General features: G+C 46.8%; 4 protein-coding genes across 5 annotated transcripts; 2 read left to right on the top strand and 2 right to left on the bottom strand.

Moving 5' to 3' along the window:
• Positions 1–270: 270 nt before the first annotated feature.
• Positions 271–7385, bottom strand: LOC1273559 (8-oxo-dGDP phosphatase NUDT18). 2 transcript variants are annotated; one of them, XM_061645076.1, is made up of 2 exons: positions 6911–7385; positions 271–2684 (listed from the first exon to the last, which is right to left on the bottom strand). In XM_061645076.1, the coding sequence occupies exon 2, from the start codon at positions 1647–1649 to the stop codon at positions 639–641; it is 1011 nt and encodes a 336-aa protein (XP_061501060.1). In that variant the 5' UTR covers positions 1650–2684; positions 6911–7385; the 3' UTR covers positions 271–638. The 2 variants fall into 2 exon arrangements, with proteins under 2 accessions (XP_061501060.1, XP_061501061.1); XM_061645077.1 differs by having other exon boundaries at positions 271–2681; positions 6911–7379.
• A 90-nt stretch (positions 7386–7475) lies between these two features.
• On the top strand, positions 7476–8839 carry LOC1273560 (copper homeostasis protein cutC homolog). The gene is made up of 2 exons (XM_312550.6): positions 7476–8482; positions 8545–8839. Exons 1-2 carry the CDS (start codon positions 7913–7915, stop codon positions 8785–8787), a joined length of 813 nt encoding a protein of 270 aa, XP_312550.4. The 5' UTR covers positions 7476–7912; the 3' UTR covers positions 8788–8839.
• Positions 8840–8888: 49 nt separating this feature from the next.
• LOC1273561 (V-type proton ATPase subunit E) lies at positions 8889–13522 on the bottom strand. Its single transcript, XM_312551.4, has 5 exons — positions 13387–13522; positions 13174–13239; positions 12001–12345; positions 11727–11921; positions 8889–11652 (listed from the first exon to the last, which is right to left on the bottom strand). Exons 2-5 carry the CDS (start codon positions 13204–13206, stop codon positions 11545–11547), a joined length of 681 nt encoding a protein of 226 aa, XP_312551.1. The 5' UTR covers positions 13207–13239; positions 13387–13522; the 3' UTR covers positions 8889–11544.
• A 758-nt stretch (positions 13523–14280) lies between these two features.
• On the top strand, positions 14281–15829 carry LOC1273562 (large ribosomal subunit protein mL37). The gene is made up of 3 exons (XM_312552.6): positions 14281–14932; positions 15003–15295; positions 15369–15829. Exons 1-3 carry the CDS (start codon positions 14409–14411, stop codon positions 15782–15784), a joined length of 1233 nt encoding a protein of 410 aa, XP_312552.6. The 5' UTR covers positions 14281–14408; the 3' UTR covers positions 15785–15829.
• Positions 15830–15921: the final 92 nt, after the last annotated feature.

Below are 15921 nucleotides of genomic sequence, written 5' to 3'. Positions count from 1 at the left end.
ATGACAGTATGTAAAAAAATGATTCTTTTTATTTCGTTATTTTCCAATAGAAAAATTTAAATGAGTTTATTACTACAGTTATACAACAATTAAATGCATACAAATGAGTACAAATCGTACAAAATTCTTGTTTAGCAAACTATTTCAACTGCTGTATCAAATCCAGTTTTGTCCTGAAGGGTAAAGATTTTTTCAAAAAATCCGTTATTGTGTTGACACCGGATCGACAATAAGTTCTTTCGAGAAAATGATTCATCAATTATTGCAGTGTATGGTCCATGACTTAATAAATATTTTTATTCAACAACTTTGTATTTCATCTTTAAAAATTACCACTTGTAAATTGGTAGCACTTAAATTGCCGTGTGTGTCTTGGTTTAAGGTAGGCTTATGTTTGGCTTCTATCATAAAAATCGTACGATTAAAATACTTGTGCTTCTTTCAAATCATTCCCCCGCTCGCACCAACCTACACATAAATCAACGCTTTCCAACGTAAAGCTAAACGAATACCTTCGAAACCTATAGAAAAAGAGGAGTATTTTCAATTCCGCTCACTTCCGATTCCACCGTAAAAGCAAATGTACAGACGACAGACGACTCCCCCCGCTCCTACAAAACGAACCCGCGCCACAACGACTATCGTACCACGTGCAGCTGAAAGGTGGCATTTTTGCCAGCCACGGCCACCGCGAGCCGAGCACTCAAATCCTTGCTCAGCTCGTGCCAAATGCACTTCCCAATCAGCGAAACCGACTCGATCGACGGTCGGCAGATGACCAGCACCGTTAGGCACAGCCCGTCCGTCGGATTGGCCTGCGTCCCGCTGGTATGGTGCTCCACGCTCAGCACACCGTGCGGCCGGTGCTGGGGCAGATCCGCACCGAACAGTTCGATCATGAACTTCTTCAGCGTGGAGTGAAGGCTGCGACCCGGGTGGATCTCCACCGTCGGAAAGTGGTAGGCCGTCTTTTCGCTCAGCAGCACGTACACCGCGTTGGTGCTTTTGTTCTTGATCGCTACCACCACCCGCAGGTAGTTCTTATAGTGAGCCTTCCGGGCCGGCAAGATCTCCCGGTGCCAGTTCGGATCCTTCGGCTGCCGTTTGCGATAGTTGCGGGCCAGCTCGACCACCGGCAGGATGTCGTTCGCCCGCAGGGACAGTTCGTTCAGGTTCTGGCACCACTTCGCCTGGATCGATTCCTGGTCGGCCTGGGAGGGTGTTTTCAGCTCCCCGCCAATCACGTTCCCGGTGAGCACGAAGCGAAACCACGACCCGCCGGCCGTTTCCACCGCCAGCAGTGTGGTGATCTCCACCTTCAGGCCCGTCTCCTCCAGCACTTCGCGCACGCCCGCCTCCACGATCGTTTCGCCCGGTTCCATGCGGCCCGCCGGCAGGTACCACTTGCCGGCGCACGATTCCTTCGCTTCCTGCATCATCAGCACCTCGCCGTGATCGTTCACGATCACGCACGCGACCACGTACGTGACCGTTTTGCCCACGATCGGTATGTAGTCGGAGGAGGCGAGCGGTTTCACGCCCTGCGCTTCGGTGGCCGCATTCTGCTCCTCGAGCGTAAAATCGCACAGCTCGCTCGTCAGCTCGTCCAGGTACTGGCCCTCGAGAACGCGCACCAGGTTGGTTTCCATCGTTCCGTACCGACCAACGGGTGCTTTCAATTGTAGTTTGGAGATGTGGATGGAATGTATACAGCTTCGTTTCACTCGGTAGTTTATAGGTTCGTTCGCACAAAACACCACACGATCATCAAACGCTAGACATTCATCCTCCGAACTGCTTACGAATCAAAGGCTTTGAACGATCCACAGTCTCCAAATGTCGCAACGGCGCCACTCAAACCACGACCGAGGGCGTACTGTAGTCTGCGCACCATCAAACCATCAAATCTCTTCCACGAACCACAAACACTGTATCTCATCAATTATCGCACTCTTCCACCCGTGGTAGGAACGCTCGACACTAACGCACGCTCTCACCCGCGATCGAGTGGAATGGCGATTGAAAACAGGTTGCAGGCTTGCTGACTGGCTGGCTGGCTCGGCCAGCTCGGCTACCCGTTGTGTGTGGCCGGCGTGTCGACCGGCGGCGTCGCCAACCACCTCCTGCCGTGACCGTGATGTTAGGAGAAATCGTTTTCGGGCACACTCGGTTCCCTGCCTTCCCGTCCCGAGTGGCGTCGAAAATGCTGGAGGACCCACACGTCCCACACACAAACACACCGCGGGCGGGTTCGGTCCACCACAGATTGCCGCCGCTACAAATTCATTCACCTTTCGCCGTCCTAAAGTTTATCAGCTCTTTCGTCGTCGTCGTCTCGTACAGCAAGATCGCATTAGGGAATTAGAGGGCAGTGCCACACGATCGTGGTGATGGTGATGGTGGTGGTGTGTTGCGGTTTACCGTTTCCAAATCGCCCGCGGGAAATTCACAATACAGATTGCGTGGTGGCGGTAACGCAGCGTGAGGTTTTACTTTCGATTCTCTCCGGGTACACGTGGCCTATTTGTGTGCGCGTTCCAGAATGGTTGGCGTATGATGATGATGATGATCGCGCGCACCTTTTGCGCCGCCGAGAACACACGCGCGTCCGTTCTTGAGGAGGATGAGATTCGTTCGCTTCGTTTCCGCGAAGATCGGTTGGATTGAAGATGATTATATAGCTGCTGTGTGGAGAGATTGGAAGAGAAGAGAAAAAGCCAAAACGGTGAACGATGATCGGTGAGCGATAGATAAAGAAAAGAAAGGCGAGAAACTGAAACGATTCGACTGTGGGCATGAATGAAACAAGGGGCTTTTGGGGAAGGCAAGAATAGATAACATGGATGTGAATGATGTAAACATTAATTCGAACATTTCACAGCACATCGATCGTTGAAGGTTTGCTAGGTACAGGTATAGCCCAAAGCACTTTTTTTTCTTAATTTGATTCGGTTCATCATCTTACAATAAAAACAGAAAACAGTTTAGGGGAGGTAAAAGAGTGACTCCATAATCAACGGTTCTACTCCACCAGCAATTTCCATTCAAAATTGTAGCACTGATGTTTAATGGGTGGCTTTAAAGGTAAAGTTATCATAATATTAGCACATTATTGTACCCTTCTCTCTCTCTCTCTCTCTCTCTCTCTCTCTCTCTCTCTCTCTCTCTCTCTCTCTCTCTCTCTCAGGTCGATCGAGCTATATTCCACTATCATTCGCACACGGAAGGAGTATGAATGTTTTATGAGAGCTTAAACTACACTTTTAGCAATTGCACAACAAAGCAAAGCCCAACAATAACTCCCCCAGCCAGCGAGGGGGTTGGGATTAATCAGCTACAAAGGGTACGTAATTAACGAATACAGCAAAGGAGGAAGAAAATGGTTCCGTTTCGATTGAAACAGCAATTAAAAACGTCCGCAACCGAAACCAAAACGGTACCGCGGTAAATTAAGTGCAGAAACTAAAAAAATCGGTATCGGTCTGCAGAATACTATGGTATGGTGCGTGTAATAGTGCTTGTACAATGGCATGTTTAGCTAGTAACATCGTTTTGCAGAAGAGAGAACGAAAGAAGAAACAAAAACACGAGAGCCAACGTTTCGAAAACGATCGCCGTACCAAAACTAAGTTTTTCATCACCAGTAAATCGCTATCCCGTGGTGCTATCGTTAAGTGTACAAACAGACGATATGATCGTTACGAGTTCAAATCTCGGAATGGACCGTAGCAACCTCCTTCCCATACTTTGCAGGACTTTTGATAGTTATTGTCTTTTGTGTTTTGTTACTAAGGGTGCATTAAAATCATTCCCCCTTGCGATCGTGTTCCGACCAATTTCGCCCTAAGTAGGCTGAGACCACCAAAACCGCCGACAACAGTTTCTGCGCGCTTACTGCCGCATGTACGCACGGTCGTCATTAAATAAGAACAAGGAATGGAGGGACGAGAGAGAGAAACACAAAGGGGTATGTTGTGCATGTGTGTGCATATGAATTCCAGGTTGTGTTTTATGCACTGCATTTTACATCTGTTTGTCGCCAACGGTCCTACGGTGATGGCCACACCACAAACCAGACTTTTCCACGTTTCCACTGCGCGCTATCTGCCGAACCAGATCGATCGATCGTGCGGTGCCGCTTCTACTGCCACTGCTGCACACCCATTTTGCTTTGCCTGATCAGTCCGGAAATCTCGATACGGTCCAGTTGGGTCGGTCGGTGTGAAACCACTTTTCTTTCTACCGCCTTCTTTGCCTTTTTTGTGGTACTACTACTACTACTACTACTGCACCTGCGGCTTTTTCGCACCTTCCAAACGTGGAAAAACGAAGGCACATGCAAAACACAACACCCAAACAAACTGACCGAAGCCCCGTGCGGGCTTATCCCCATCGGTCCATCGGTCTTGCCATCCCCCCCATTTGCCTCAGACCCCACTATGCACCACCGACAAACACCCCTCGGCGGAGGAGAAAGCTGCACGTTTGCGGTTTTTGTTTTCAATGATGATGATGATGTGCTGGCTTACAACAGCAGCAACAGCATACCGTATTAAAACTAAAACAGCTATAAAATTTACTTCAGCAAAACAGCCATTGTGGGTGGGGTGGGTTGTTGGGGTTGGGATGTAAAGGTGAATGATTCCATTTTGTCTGCACGCATTGTTTGCTGGCGCACCGCTTTTGCTCGAGATCGTGATAGAAGCGTCTTTTTGGCAAAAGGGAAGCGGCAAGCACACGAGCGATGGGCGAGCCCCGAGTAGGCTTTGCTTCGATGATATCATACGCCAGCTATTTCGGCAATTAGTGCTGTGTTCCGTACGGCTGATTATGCTCAATTTGGTGTGGTGTGGGGAGGTAGGTGTGTGTGTATGTGCGATTATTATCAGAAGCGTTTGCACCTTACGGGGAGAAAACAAACCATCCATCGAGAGGCACTTGTTCCTGTGTCTTCTTATTGGACAGAGCCATGGTTGGCACACCTACGGCAAAGCCTTTGGCAACCAGGCGAGAGAATCCAAGTAACCATGTGCTTGTGTATTAGTGGTGGGAGCTCGGAATCGGACCTACCCAATTCCGTGTTTGGAATCAATTCCGGAGCCAACTCCGATGCTGGAATCGATTCCGATTTCGAAGTCGTTTCCGATTCCGGAGCCGATTCCAGAGTCGATTACGCAGTTGACTTCGGAGCTGATTCTGGAGTTGATTTAGGAGCCGATAGTGGAGTTGACTTCGGAGCCAATTCCGATTCAATTCAGCCAGAATTAATTCAATTTACTCCGATAGCAGAATCAGTTCATTGATTGAAATAAGTAGTTTCAGAAGCGAAATCAGTCCGAGGCTATCAATACGTAGCATCATTGGAGCCAAACGCCTATTCCTTAAAGATATGCCGAAACCGACTCCGTTTCGCAACCGATTCTGATTTCGGAGCCAATTCGGATTCCGGAGCTAATTTTGGAGAGACCCGGAATGGATTCAAACGAAAACTTCATTTTTCCCATCACTAGTGTGTATATGGATAGAATTTTTCAAACTTTTGAAAGCCAGCAAATAAAAATTGGTTTATTTCTGCACATTCTGTTTGCATACTACACATTTTATTTACAATTCGTTGTCCACTTTCTCAACAATGACCAACAATGGGCAATGGGTGCTTCGATGGTAGAAAAGGGGATAAAAGAAAAGACTGTCATCATTCCCCACCACGCTACGAAACGGTACGAAAGGAATGTGACCCACAAAGGGCAGTATGGGCGCGAATCGATGCCGTACGAAACAAACAAAAAAACCAGAACCGTAAGGAACGTCAAGGTGACTCGTTACGCATAAATAAGCATGCTGATGTTGTTTGCTTATTTGAATAAAAGAAATGTGCCTATCGTGGCACACCGATCGGCTAATGCTTACGGACACACAGTGGGTGTTATTCTGTCGCGGATGTGATCGTTAAATCGCGGGCTCGATCGTGGCGCACTGACCAACGGCAATGTTTAATGCTGGAGTAAGTACATTAAAATGATAATGTTTATTGGGTCAAATATAGTTATGGGAGCATTAATATGTTTAATGATGTTTCAGAGGAATGTTGTGATTTCCAAACAAAACAAAAATCCCATTCACAGGTATTGTGTCATCGTGGATGAGATCGAACACGGACAAAATAGTCACACCTTTGACGATGGTCAGTTTCTGTGTTTGCATATCTTATGATCCAATCCTTTGAAACCATCCCATCCGAACACGCATCACCCAAACGGGGTTCGAAAGAAGGCTGGAATTAATCGTACGCCTTTTTCGGTTATGATGTAAGCGGCCTGATGGTGGACTAAGAGCGTTGCCAGGGAAACAAAACTTATGTAAAGTAAGCTGAAACCATAGCCGCGGGGTGATGAACAGCGCGCACAGACTTGCTCACATCTTCGGATACGGTCTGAAGGTTAGCGAAAAGGATGGACGCAGTTTAGCGGTGTCCGTATAATCCGCAAGATAAAAGCGATACTAACGCATACCATCCACTAACCATGATCGTTGTTGTAGATGATAATTATGATCATAACAAGTCACGCTTGTTTTAGCGTAACAAATTGCGAATATATATTGTAGCCAATCAAACAGATTAACTACATTCTTTCTTTTGAGACGTTTGTTTACTGATGCACCCCGCACACATGCACACATCTCACCAATGGTGCAACTGCAGCACTGCAGCTATTAATAGTGCAGTGCAGCGCATTGCGCATTGCGGTGCTGCTGCTGCTACCTGTTGTTGCACACATGGGGGTGACACTTTCACTTGAATTTCTTTTCCTCCGTCCCACATTGGGCAGTCGGGAAAAGTAACCACTTTTTTCACCCACAATCGATTTCTGGCATGGCGAATGGATTAGCACGGAAAACAGCTACATACCTGGGACACAAGTTTTCCCCTTCCAGCGCAACAGCGGAAGGTTTTTCCACTCGCAGCACACCTAATTGCTGTGACTTCACAATGTCTTTTCGATGCTAAATTCCAGCAGCACTGCCCGTGATCCAGCTCACAGCGCGTTTTACGGTTTCCCCCAAAAACAATGCTCCAACTACAATCACAAACGAATCTAGTAGCCCGTCCGGAGCAACACCGTTTCCACCTCGATCGAAACTAATCCCGGAGCTGATGGTTGTACACTGGCGTGCCGTTGCCGTCGTCGTCGGTTGCTGACGTTCGACAAGTTGCGAACGAAGTATCGTGGGAAACGGAATTCAACATCACCACGGAGCCGGTTTTGTGGTGTTTAGATGGCAAGATTGTGCATATTTGTGTGAGCAGTGTGGGTGTGGGTGGCTGTGGATGGTACGGGGGAAGGGGTGTGCGACTGTGTTGTTGTTGATGGTTTCGTGACGCGAAGGTGAAACTGGCAGATCAGTGCACAGTGGTCAATGCCGGTGGTTGCAAAATGGAATGACATTTTATAAAATTATTTATGATAACTTTTAGAATCTAATTAAAGTTTAAATTGGTGTTTCATGATATCACAAATTAAGCGTCTAATTATTTCATCATGAAACAGCTGGACTGCAACAACAGCGGTGGTTATAAATATTTAAATCAATTGCTTTCAAACCATTTGTTCGACCGTTTTTGAGTAATTCATCCTTTTTGTAACCTTCTTGAATGTTTCGCAGAAGAAAATGGCTACAATTCCGTGTTCTGTAAAACTGCACTGTAAGCAGAATTGTAGAAAAAATGATACCATACTTGAATCATCGTCACGTGCTCGTGGTGTCCAGCTTATCTTTTGCTTCACTGTAGATGCATTGTTCCACGAAGCGGGAAAGAAATTCAACTTCTCGCTGTTTGTCAAAAAAACAATAAAACAAAAAAGCAAACAGTTTGTAAAAACACCAACAACAGAACAGGGCACTCATAAAAATGCAAATTCTACTAGAAGTGTGTGTCGATACATTCGAATCTGCCGTTGCAGCGATTCAGGGTGGCGCCGACCGTATAGAGCTCTGCTCTGCGCTGAGCGAAGGTGGCCTGACGCCATCGGTGGGACTGTTGCGAGAAATAAAGCAATACCTTGCAGCGGAATACGCAGCACCATTGCTAAGCGGTCGTCCAACGATCTTCCCCGTGTACTGCATGATACGGTGCCGAAGGGGTAGTGATTTTTGCTACTCCGCGCAGGAAATGAACGCAATGCTGTGGGATATGCGGCTGTTGAAACAGAACGGTGCCGATGGGTTCGTGTTCGGCGCACTGGATCCATCATCATCCGGCCGCGTGCATCGACAACACTGCGAACAAGTGGTTGTGGCGGCGGGAGAGCTGCCGCTAACCTTTCACCGTGCCATTGACTGCACGGAGGAGGGCGCACTGGGCGAGAATCTAAAACTGATAGCTGAGCTGGGCTTTTCGACCGTTTTGACGAGTGGATTGAAACCGACGGCAGAGCAAGGGATGGAAACGATCACTAAAATGAAGGAAATAGCAGATCAGGTAATGTTTGATTTGTTGCTTTCAGTTGATGAAATATCTAAATTTTCGATTGATTCTTTTAGCTCACCGGTAAATCGCTTCGGGTGATGCCCGGTTCGGGAGTATCGACGCAAAATGCACGGCAAATACTGCAACGTACCGGATGCGATGCAATACACGGATCGGCAAGCATAACGAAACCGGCGGGAGGTCATCAAACAGGAACCATATCGATGGGTGGAAGCAATGTCGATGCTATGCCATTGAAGGTGTGCAGTAAAGCAAAGGTGCAAGAGTTGCGCCAGTTGATCGATAGCTTAGTGTAGGAAAATAAAGCATTACCCTTACCTCTGGAATGGGTGCCTGGGAGGTAGCTGATATCTTCCTATGTTTTCTTTCACTTCTGCCCAACGTACGGTCACGCGTGTTTTTGGATCGTACATCCCATACCGTGGTGTATTTATTGTGAACGTTTTTTGCACATAATTCACTGCTCAAACGAAGCGGGATATAAGAATCCAGCGGGGACCGGTCACCGCAATGGTTGGACAGAGGAAGAAGAATCTTCTCTATTGCAACCGCGCCATGCAGGGCACCCTCTCGTCGTGGGTTATTCCGTGTTCCCCTTCACCGTTCAACTAGATATCTGGCGTTTCTGGTCGTTCGGTCGTTCGGTGCGAATATAGCTGAATTTGTTGATGTGAATACCATACATACTGATGTTCGCTCTATCGTACAGTATTGAACGCTGTGCTTTGTCATTGTCTTCTAATGCCACCCCCTAAGTCATCCTCTCCCCCCAGAGTTGGCTGTATTACATTTGTTGCATAAAGTTGTTGTTTTATGAGCTTCCTGTTACGTGTGTTCAAGTTTCTCCTAGTGATCAAACGCGCGATTCTGCATTAACTAAGTTTCGTTTACTCGTCGTTTACAACAATATCTATTCATACCTATAATTATGTATATATATATACTTTCTGTGTTTTTTTTGTGTTGATTTTTTGTTTCATTTTTTCTCATTGCTCCTACTTGTTTCCTTTATATTAAGTTCTACTTTCCTTCCAATATACATATAGTTTGTTTATTTCTTAATAACATCCTGCTTAAGCTCGGTAGTGGTTATGAGAATGTACATCTTTTCCAAACGAATCCTTCCTTCCCTTTTTACGGCCAAGATCTCATGCTGGCCCGGTTTACTACTTTCGGTAAGAAAGCCGGTGGCAACACATTTACGCGAAGAAAGCGTTTGCTTATAATACTTCGATTTTAATAAATGAAAAAAAGAAAGATCAAATCCATAACATGTTTTCTTCAAGACACACTTATATATATTTTGTTCTTTTACGACAGACTCACATGGATCTTGGTTGCACACGCACGCACGCACACCTTTACAAAACGATTAACTTCATTTAACGCTCCCTGGGATCGTGATTTTCCGCGTTCAACACGAACATTACACAGATTTCCATACCATTGCTTCGAACGATCAGCAAAAGCTTCAGCTGCATTTTGGTGCTCGCAAAGCAAGATGCTGGCGGTAAGGAGACGTATGTAATGCACCGGATTGAACCACAGGCCACGACCTGTTAGATGGTATTCTTTCTAATGGAGCAATATCATACATTACAATTACTTTTACTTTTTTCTACCGAAAATGTGACTTGGCTGGCGTGAAAGAAAAGCGAGAGAGGCCACACTGAAAGATGTTGTTACCGTGTGTTGGTTGCCGAAATCGAGTGTTGTTGAAACAATCGTGCCGCTACTGCTATTAGTATTGATCTTTTCTAAAGGAATGTATTTTAACGATTTGTTTCAGTATTTAGCAAACACGCTCGCTGATGGTTTGGATAGTCTTGTCCTACGTGCCTTCTTCTAATAAAGTGTGCCACCAAGAAAGACAAAAAAAAATAGGAAGGAAACGTTGGCCAACGTATACATCTCATAGCACCCTACACAAACGAGGCTAGAGCAAAGACGTGGGATTTACTTAAAAGCTTACGATGGAAAAATATTATCATATTTTTGTAGGGACATTATTTGCAACATACATACGATAGATCAAAAATACTGCGACACCTACAACATTTCCGGAACTGCACCATTCACAGCGAACAATCGTGCATTGTGAATGTGTGAGTTCCACTTCGTAATAAACCATTACCAAGCGAAAAAGTGCGTGTGTGGGCGTGATAAGGTGGTGCGCAGATAAACAGGGATAATAAGAAAATGGAAATAAACAAAACATCATTTAAAAACAATTATAATATGTAGCAACAATTTTTTTTTTCACGAACGATGTGTTTCCGATAAAACTTAGATACTATAATTCTGCATCAACGTTTGTGATTGTATATGTTTTGCATCTGTGTGTGCGTACAGAAAACATAACATATGTATTCTAGTAGGGACGTGAATTGCGTTTAACTTGAAAGTCCGGGTACACAATTGCCACTGTGCACCCACTTTCCGAAAAGTGGCCGACCGTTAAGAAGACGAGGAATTATTGTGGGACAGTATTCCCGATCCAATGTGCCCCCCTTTGCTGCCAGTGCAAGAAGGTGGGTTCTTTCGCTGTTCAAGATGGACCGAACAGATGCTGATAATGCCCTAGATGGTATCGGCATCAGCATAGAAAAAATTGCGCAAGATTCAACCATTATTAAGTATTTTCCCTTCCAGGAGGGGCGAAAAGAACACCTTCGTACACGCATGATGTTAGGGCGCAAAGGGGGGCGGAGATGTTGGGGTCATTCGATCGTTCGCTTCTACGGTCGCTTCGGAGAGCGAAGGATGGGTGAGGCTAAACTTTCAACTACGATGTTACAGTAACCATGCTAAACGACCTTCCTGCGATTGCTGCTGACGGACAGGGTAAGTATAAGTAACGGTTATAGAACCTGCTATTTGCATGCGGAAACAAGGATATCTATGTAAGAATGGATGGTGATTTTACGTGCGTTCTGGGTGTGGATGTGGGGCCTTCCATCATCGCAGCCGCTGGGTTGCGTTGTTGCGATGATGGCGGCCATACGTTCTGCTACCACAGCGAGCAGCACACATCAGCCAGGATTGTGCTCTTCTTAGTCGTTGAACTTGCGGTTCATGTTGCGACCGAACAGCGCATTACGGATCTCCGGCACCAACTGCTGGGCAATCAACTCCAATCGCGACTCAAGAGTGTTGGCCACCTGCGTTCGGAAAGCATAATGTGATTGTAAGCATTCACCATTCATGGAGCGTACAAGAAGCGTCGGTACCGTACCTTGATGCGTCCCGACTGTGCCAACAGGTCAACTCCGCCCGTTGTGTCGGCCGGTAGGAAATTTTCCGTATCGAGCGTGACCACCACGTCACGGCCGCACTTGGACTTGTACAGCTCTACAGCGGCCGGCAGTACGTTCTGGATAACCTGAGCGTCCGCCTGACGGCCACGGATGAGGACCTTGGCCTCCATCAGCTGTCACACAAAGGAGGAGAGGGAGAGAAAATGATCTTTAATACGCAATATCGCAATGGACGTTCGCCCGATCTCCTACCTGTAGCAATCCCTGAGTGATGAGGGCAGTCAGGATCTCGCCGTAGCGGGCGGGATCCTTCGTCACTTCGCCGAGACGACGACGGCATTCATCGAGCACGTTGGATACATGGTCCTCGCGCACTTTCAGCACCTTCAAGCGGGCCTGGTTCAGCATGTTCGAAGACTGGATCTTCTTCTGCAGCTCGACCTGCTTTTCCTTCTTTTCGTAGTACTCCATGATCTTCAGGCGCTGCTGCTGCACCAGGCGGCCCTTCTCGATGTTGAACTCTTCCTCGGCTTTCGCATCGATCTCTTCCGCCTTCTCGTTGGCCTCCTGCTCGATGAAGGCCATCATGTGCTTGATCTGGAATGCGTGCGACGAGGAGAAAAAAACCGATGGTTTAAGCACAAAAGTATGCTAAGAAACGGGGAAAAGCCTTCGCTACCCTGTTTTGCTATCTTTGGTACACGGTAACTTGTAAGCCCGTCATATGACTACCAGCAGTAGCAGCAGCATGATTGGTGGTTACGTCGTCGCCGAACCACTTGCCGTCCCACCCAGACTGGGCTGTAGGCTTAGAAAAGCACATCCAAATTCTGGATTTTAAGCTGTTATGCAATTTTGGAGCCCTTTTTTCAGCAATGCACGTGCATTTCTTTTAAAAAACTAAACACCTATCGGTATCTATGATAAAACATGGCGAACAGATCTGTAGGGCATCACCGTGGGATGGGGAGAGTCGGTCATGTGACACATATTGCATCTTCACCAACATTCGGCAACAGCTGAGACACCGATTGACCGACGAATGGAACGGTTTAAAGGAAGTCCCACTTGTGGCGAGTAGAAAATAAACTGCCCAAATTCAACAATTTCCCAGAAAAGAGGCGTTTTTTGCTAAAAGAAAATAGATTTTCCACTCCTTCCAACCAGCAGTAGTAAACATTCGCTATCTCGCTTGTGGCACCGCTCTTCCCTATCTTTCCCGCTCCTTCACATGGTCACACTGTTTGACACTTTTCACATGACAGGTCCCGTGACCCGAACGAAGACGACGAAAGGGCAGACTGCAAAAGTGTTGTCCGCAGATCTGCGGATTGTCGCCTTTTTCTCGGAACATTCAGACAATTTCCACGCCAAATGGCACACAATTATGATGCTGCCCCAAATGTGGTGTGTATCGGCACTTACCTGTTTCTGGACATCGGCATCGCTGAGAGCCATCTTGCTAGCGGTGTTGTAATAGCAAACTGCAAACTGCACCAGAGGAAATGGTTACAAAATTAGTACGCTAATTCACTAGCACACAGTTAAGGGAGTGGGGGAGGAGTAAAGTGAATGCTTTTTAACTGTTGGTAAAATATATTGCACCGGAATCGAAGTTGCACTACGCAAGAAACGTACCGAAAAGTTAGGACCAGCGCGCAGTTACTGCTTCGTCGTCGTCTCGAAAAAACTGCGATTGTGACCGAGGGAGCAATTTGCTACGAAAGCTTTGACAGGTACGTTCAGCAGCTTTTCCCGTGCAGGTTAGCTCATTGCGTGCCAGCTTTAGGGCACGGTCGCTGCAGCTGATCCCTGAACGATTAGGTACAGTGGAGCGCCGTTTATCCGGGCTTCTCGGGACATGGCTTCGCCCGGATAAGCGAATAACACGGATAATGAGTCAAATCATATATTTTATCACCAATTCCTGGTTATTTTTTGGAATTTTTTCTTATTTTTTGATAAAATAACCGAGTTTTTATTAACTTCATGTTTTTCGAAAGAGAATTTTTAACATTTGCCATGAATTATAGTGTTTTTTGTTATGACAATGTGCTCTTATAACCGCTTTTTCAAATATCCTCCTCATAACCCAATGTCACTTTTGTATTGAACTGTCATTTCTCAACAGCACGGATAAACGGAAAGCCGGATAAAAGGTACCCGGATAAACGGCGCTCCACTGTATGTGTAATTATCTTTTATTTTACTCTGGTATCTCAGTTGGTTTTGGTCTTTCGAGTAACTGCTGGATCAATAACGAGTTTCTATACAATATAATCCAATTTATTTCGTTATTTTATTTTTTGGGACAGCCATTAAACGGCCTCACTTTGGTATGGGTTTTATAAGGGTAAGGGTGATATAAGGGTAATGTTAACGTGTTTTAGCCACAAATCAGCTGACACATTTCTTCTTGTTGAACATTAAATTTCTTTTTCCTTGTAATCTAAATTTTTGAAACATATTTTGTACAGCCATTTTTCTTTTTCAAGCCAGCTGCACATGGTCCAACCCGGCTGCTAGCATGGCTGTATTTACGAATGTAAACAGCAAAGCGAAATGTCAGCAAGCACAGAAAATCGTGCTCGCGGTGTGTTGATAGAAACCGGGCGTTATTTAATCACTGTTTAGTTGTAAAACTTGAAACCCACCCCAAAATGCGGCTAACTAACACGCTTCTACGGCAGCACATAGGCTTCTTCTTCAAGAAGCACTGGCTGCAGCAGGGCAAACGTGTGCCGAACAGTACCGGTGCCGAGGAGGAGCTTGCTGCGCGCGGTATCACCGTCGTCGACCCGTCCGAGGTGCTGAAGGAGCAGCGACCTCGGGAGGACTTCAATATCCCCGGCATGGTACCGCCGCCGGTAGCGCTGGACGAAACGCATCCCCTGTGGAAGGCCGAACCGGCGTACGTGTACGGAGACACCAATGTGCTGCTGGAAGGCGTACGTCAGGCACAGAGCCTCCTGAACACGGCCGTGTACGACGATCTGCCGCTGAAGGTGGAGGAAAAGCTGGAGCAAACGAAAATAACAACCCAGCTCGATCGATCGATGCAGCAAGCCGTCCTATCGGCACTGGTGTTCGACACGGAGCAGGTCAAAAACGCAATCGTAAAGGTGCCGGACCGTCCGGCGTACAAGCTGCCCCGCACGTACGGCATATCGGAGGGCAGACGGAAGTAAGTAGTCGCTTGTGGTACGCTCTGCGGGCACATACTGATCGATACGTATTTTTTTCATTCATTACAGTCAGCTGATACTGTCCAAGCTCGTTACACACTGCGAACGTTTTGCGGGACGAGCCGTGAATGCGAACCGGAAGGTTGTGTTTAATGCACGATTTTTAGTCCCTCTGGTAAAGGACAGCGAACGGGTGCTGCTGAACCTGAAGGCGGAATCGATGATCATATCACAGGAACCGCTGAAACCGCTCGATACGTCCGTCTATCGGCCGCTGGATGTTGAGCTTCCCAATCTGTTCCCGCTGAAGGAGACGGTTTCCATACCGGTGCAAAACATTTACGACTGGAAGAACGAATATCGTACGTAACGCTGGCAGATGGACCATTTTGTCCAATAATCTAATAATCTGTACATCTCTTGTATTATTCACAGCCATCAGCCGTAACTATAAGCTGTCCCATCCGCACACCATTCTCATCCACTGTTCGCCAAGCGACGTGAAAAACGCCACCGAGCTACCCGTATCGCGCGATCAAATCGAAGGGCGAACGATGCTGAAAGCGTTCACTGTCGCTGCGGCCCGAGCCCGTCAGCTGTATGGGGACGATGTGAAAACGCTACCCAATCCTATCACGGTGCAGGCGGTGCAAACCGACAGCAAAACGTTCCACTTTAGCGTCTATCAGCTGAACACGCTCGATCTTGGCTCCAGCACGGAACGTAACATGTGGTTCCGCAAGGCACCGCTCGACCTGTACTCGGAGTGTGGCTACATCGTCGGCAAACCGACGCTGGCCGACTATAACAAGGACGTGCTGCGGCATTTTGCCGTATTCTATTCAAACTAGTTACGCAGATGGTTTGTGCGAATAAAACGATAGCGTTACAGTGAATACCGGTTGTTTAGTTGATTGCTTTTCGTTTGCTTTACACCCTTGGGCTCGTGCGTGTGTCAGAGGGAGAGATAGAGCCGATTAATTAGAAT

This window comes from Anopheles gambiae, chromosome 2 (genome assembly GCF_943734735.2).
Source record: "Anopheles gambiae chromosome 2, idAnoGambNW_F1_1, whole genome shotgun sequence".
NCBI classification, from domain to species: Eukaryota; Metazoa; Arthropoda; class Insecta; order Diptera; family Culicidae; genus Anopheles; species Anopheles gambiae.
The sequence above is the reverse complement of the archived record's forward strand: the minus strand, read 5'-3'. Positions and strand labels throughout refer to the sequence as shown.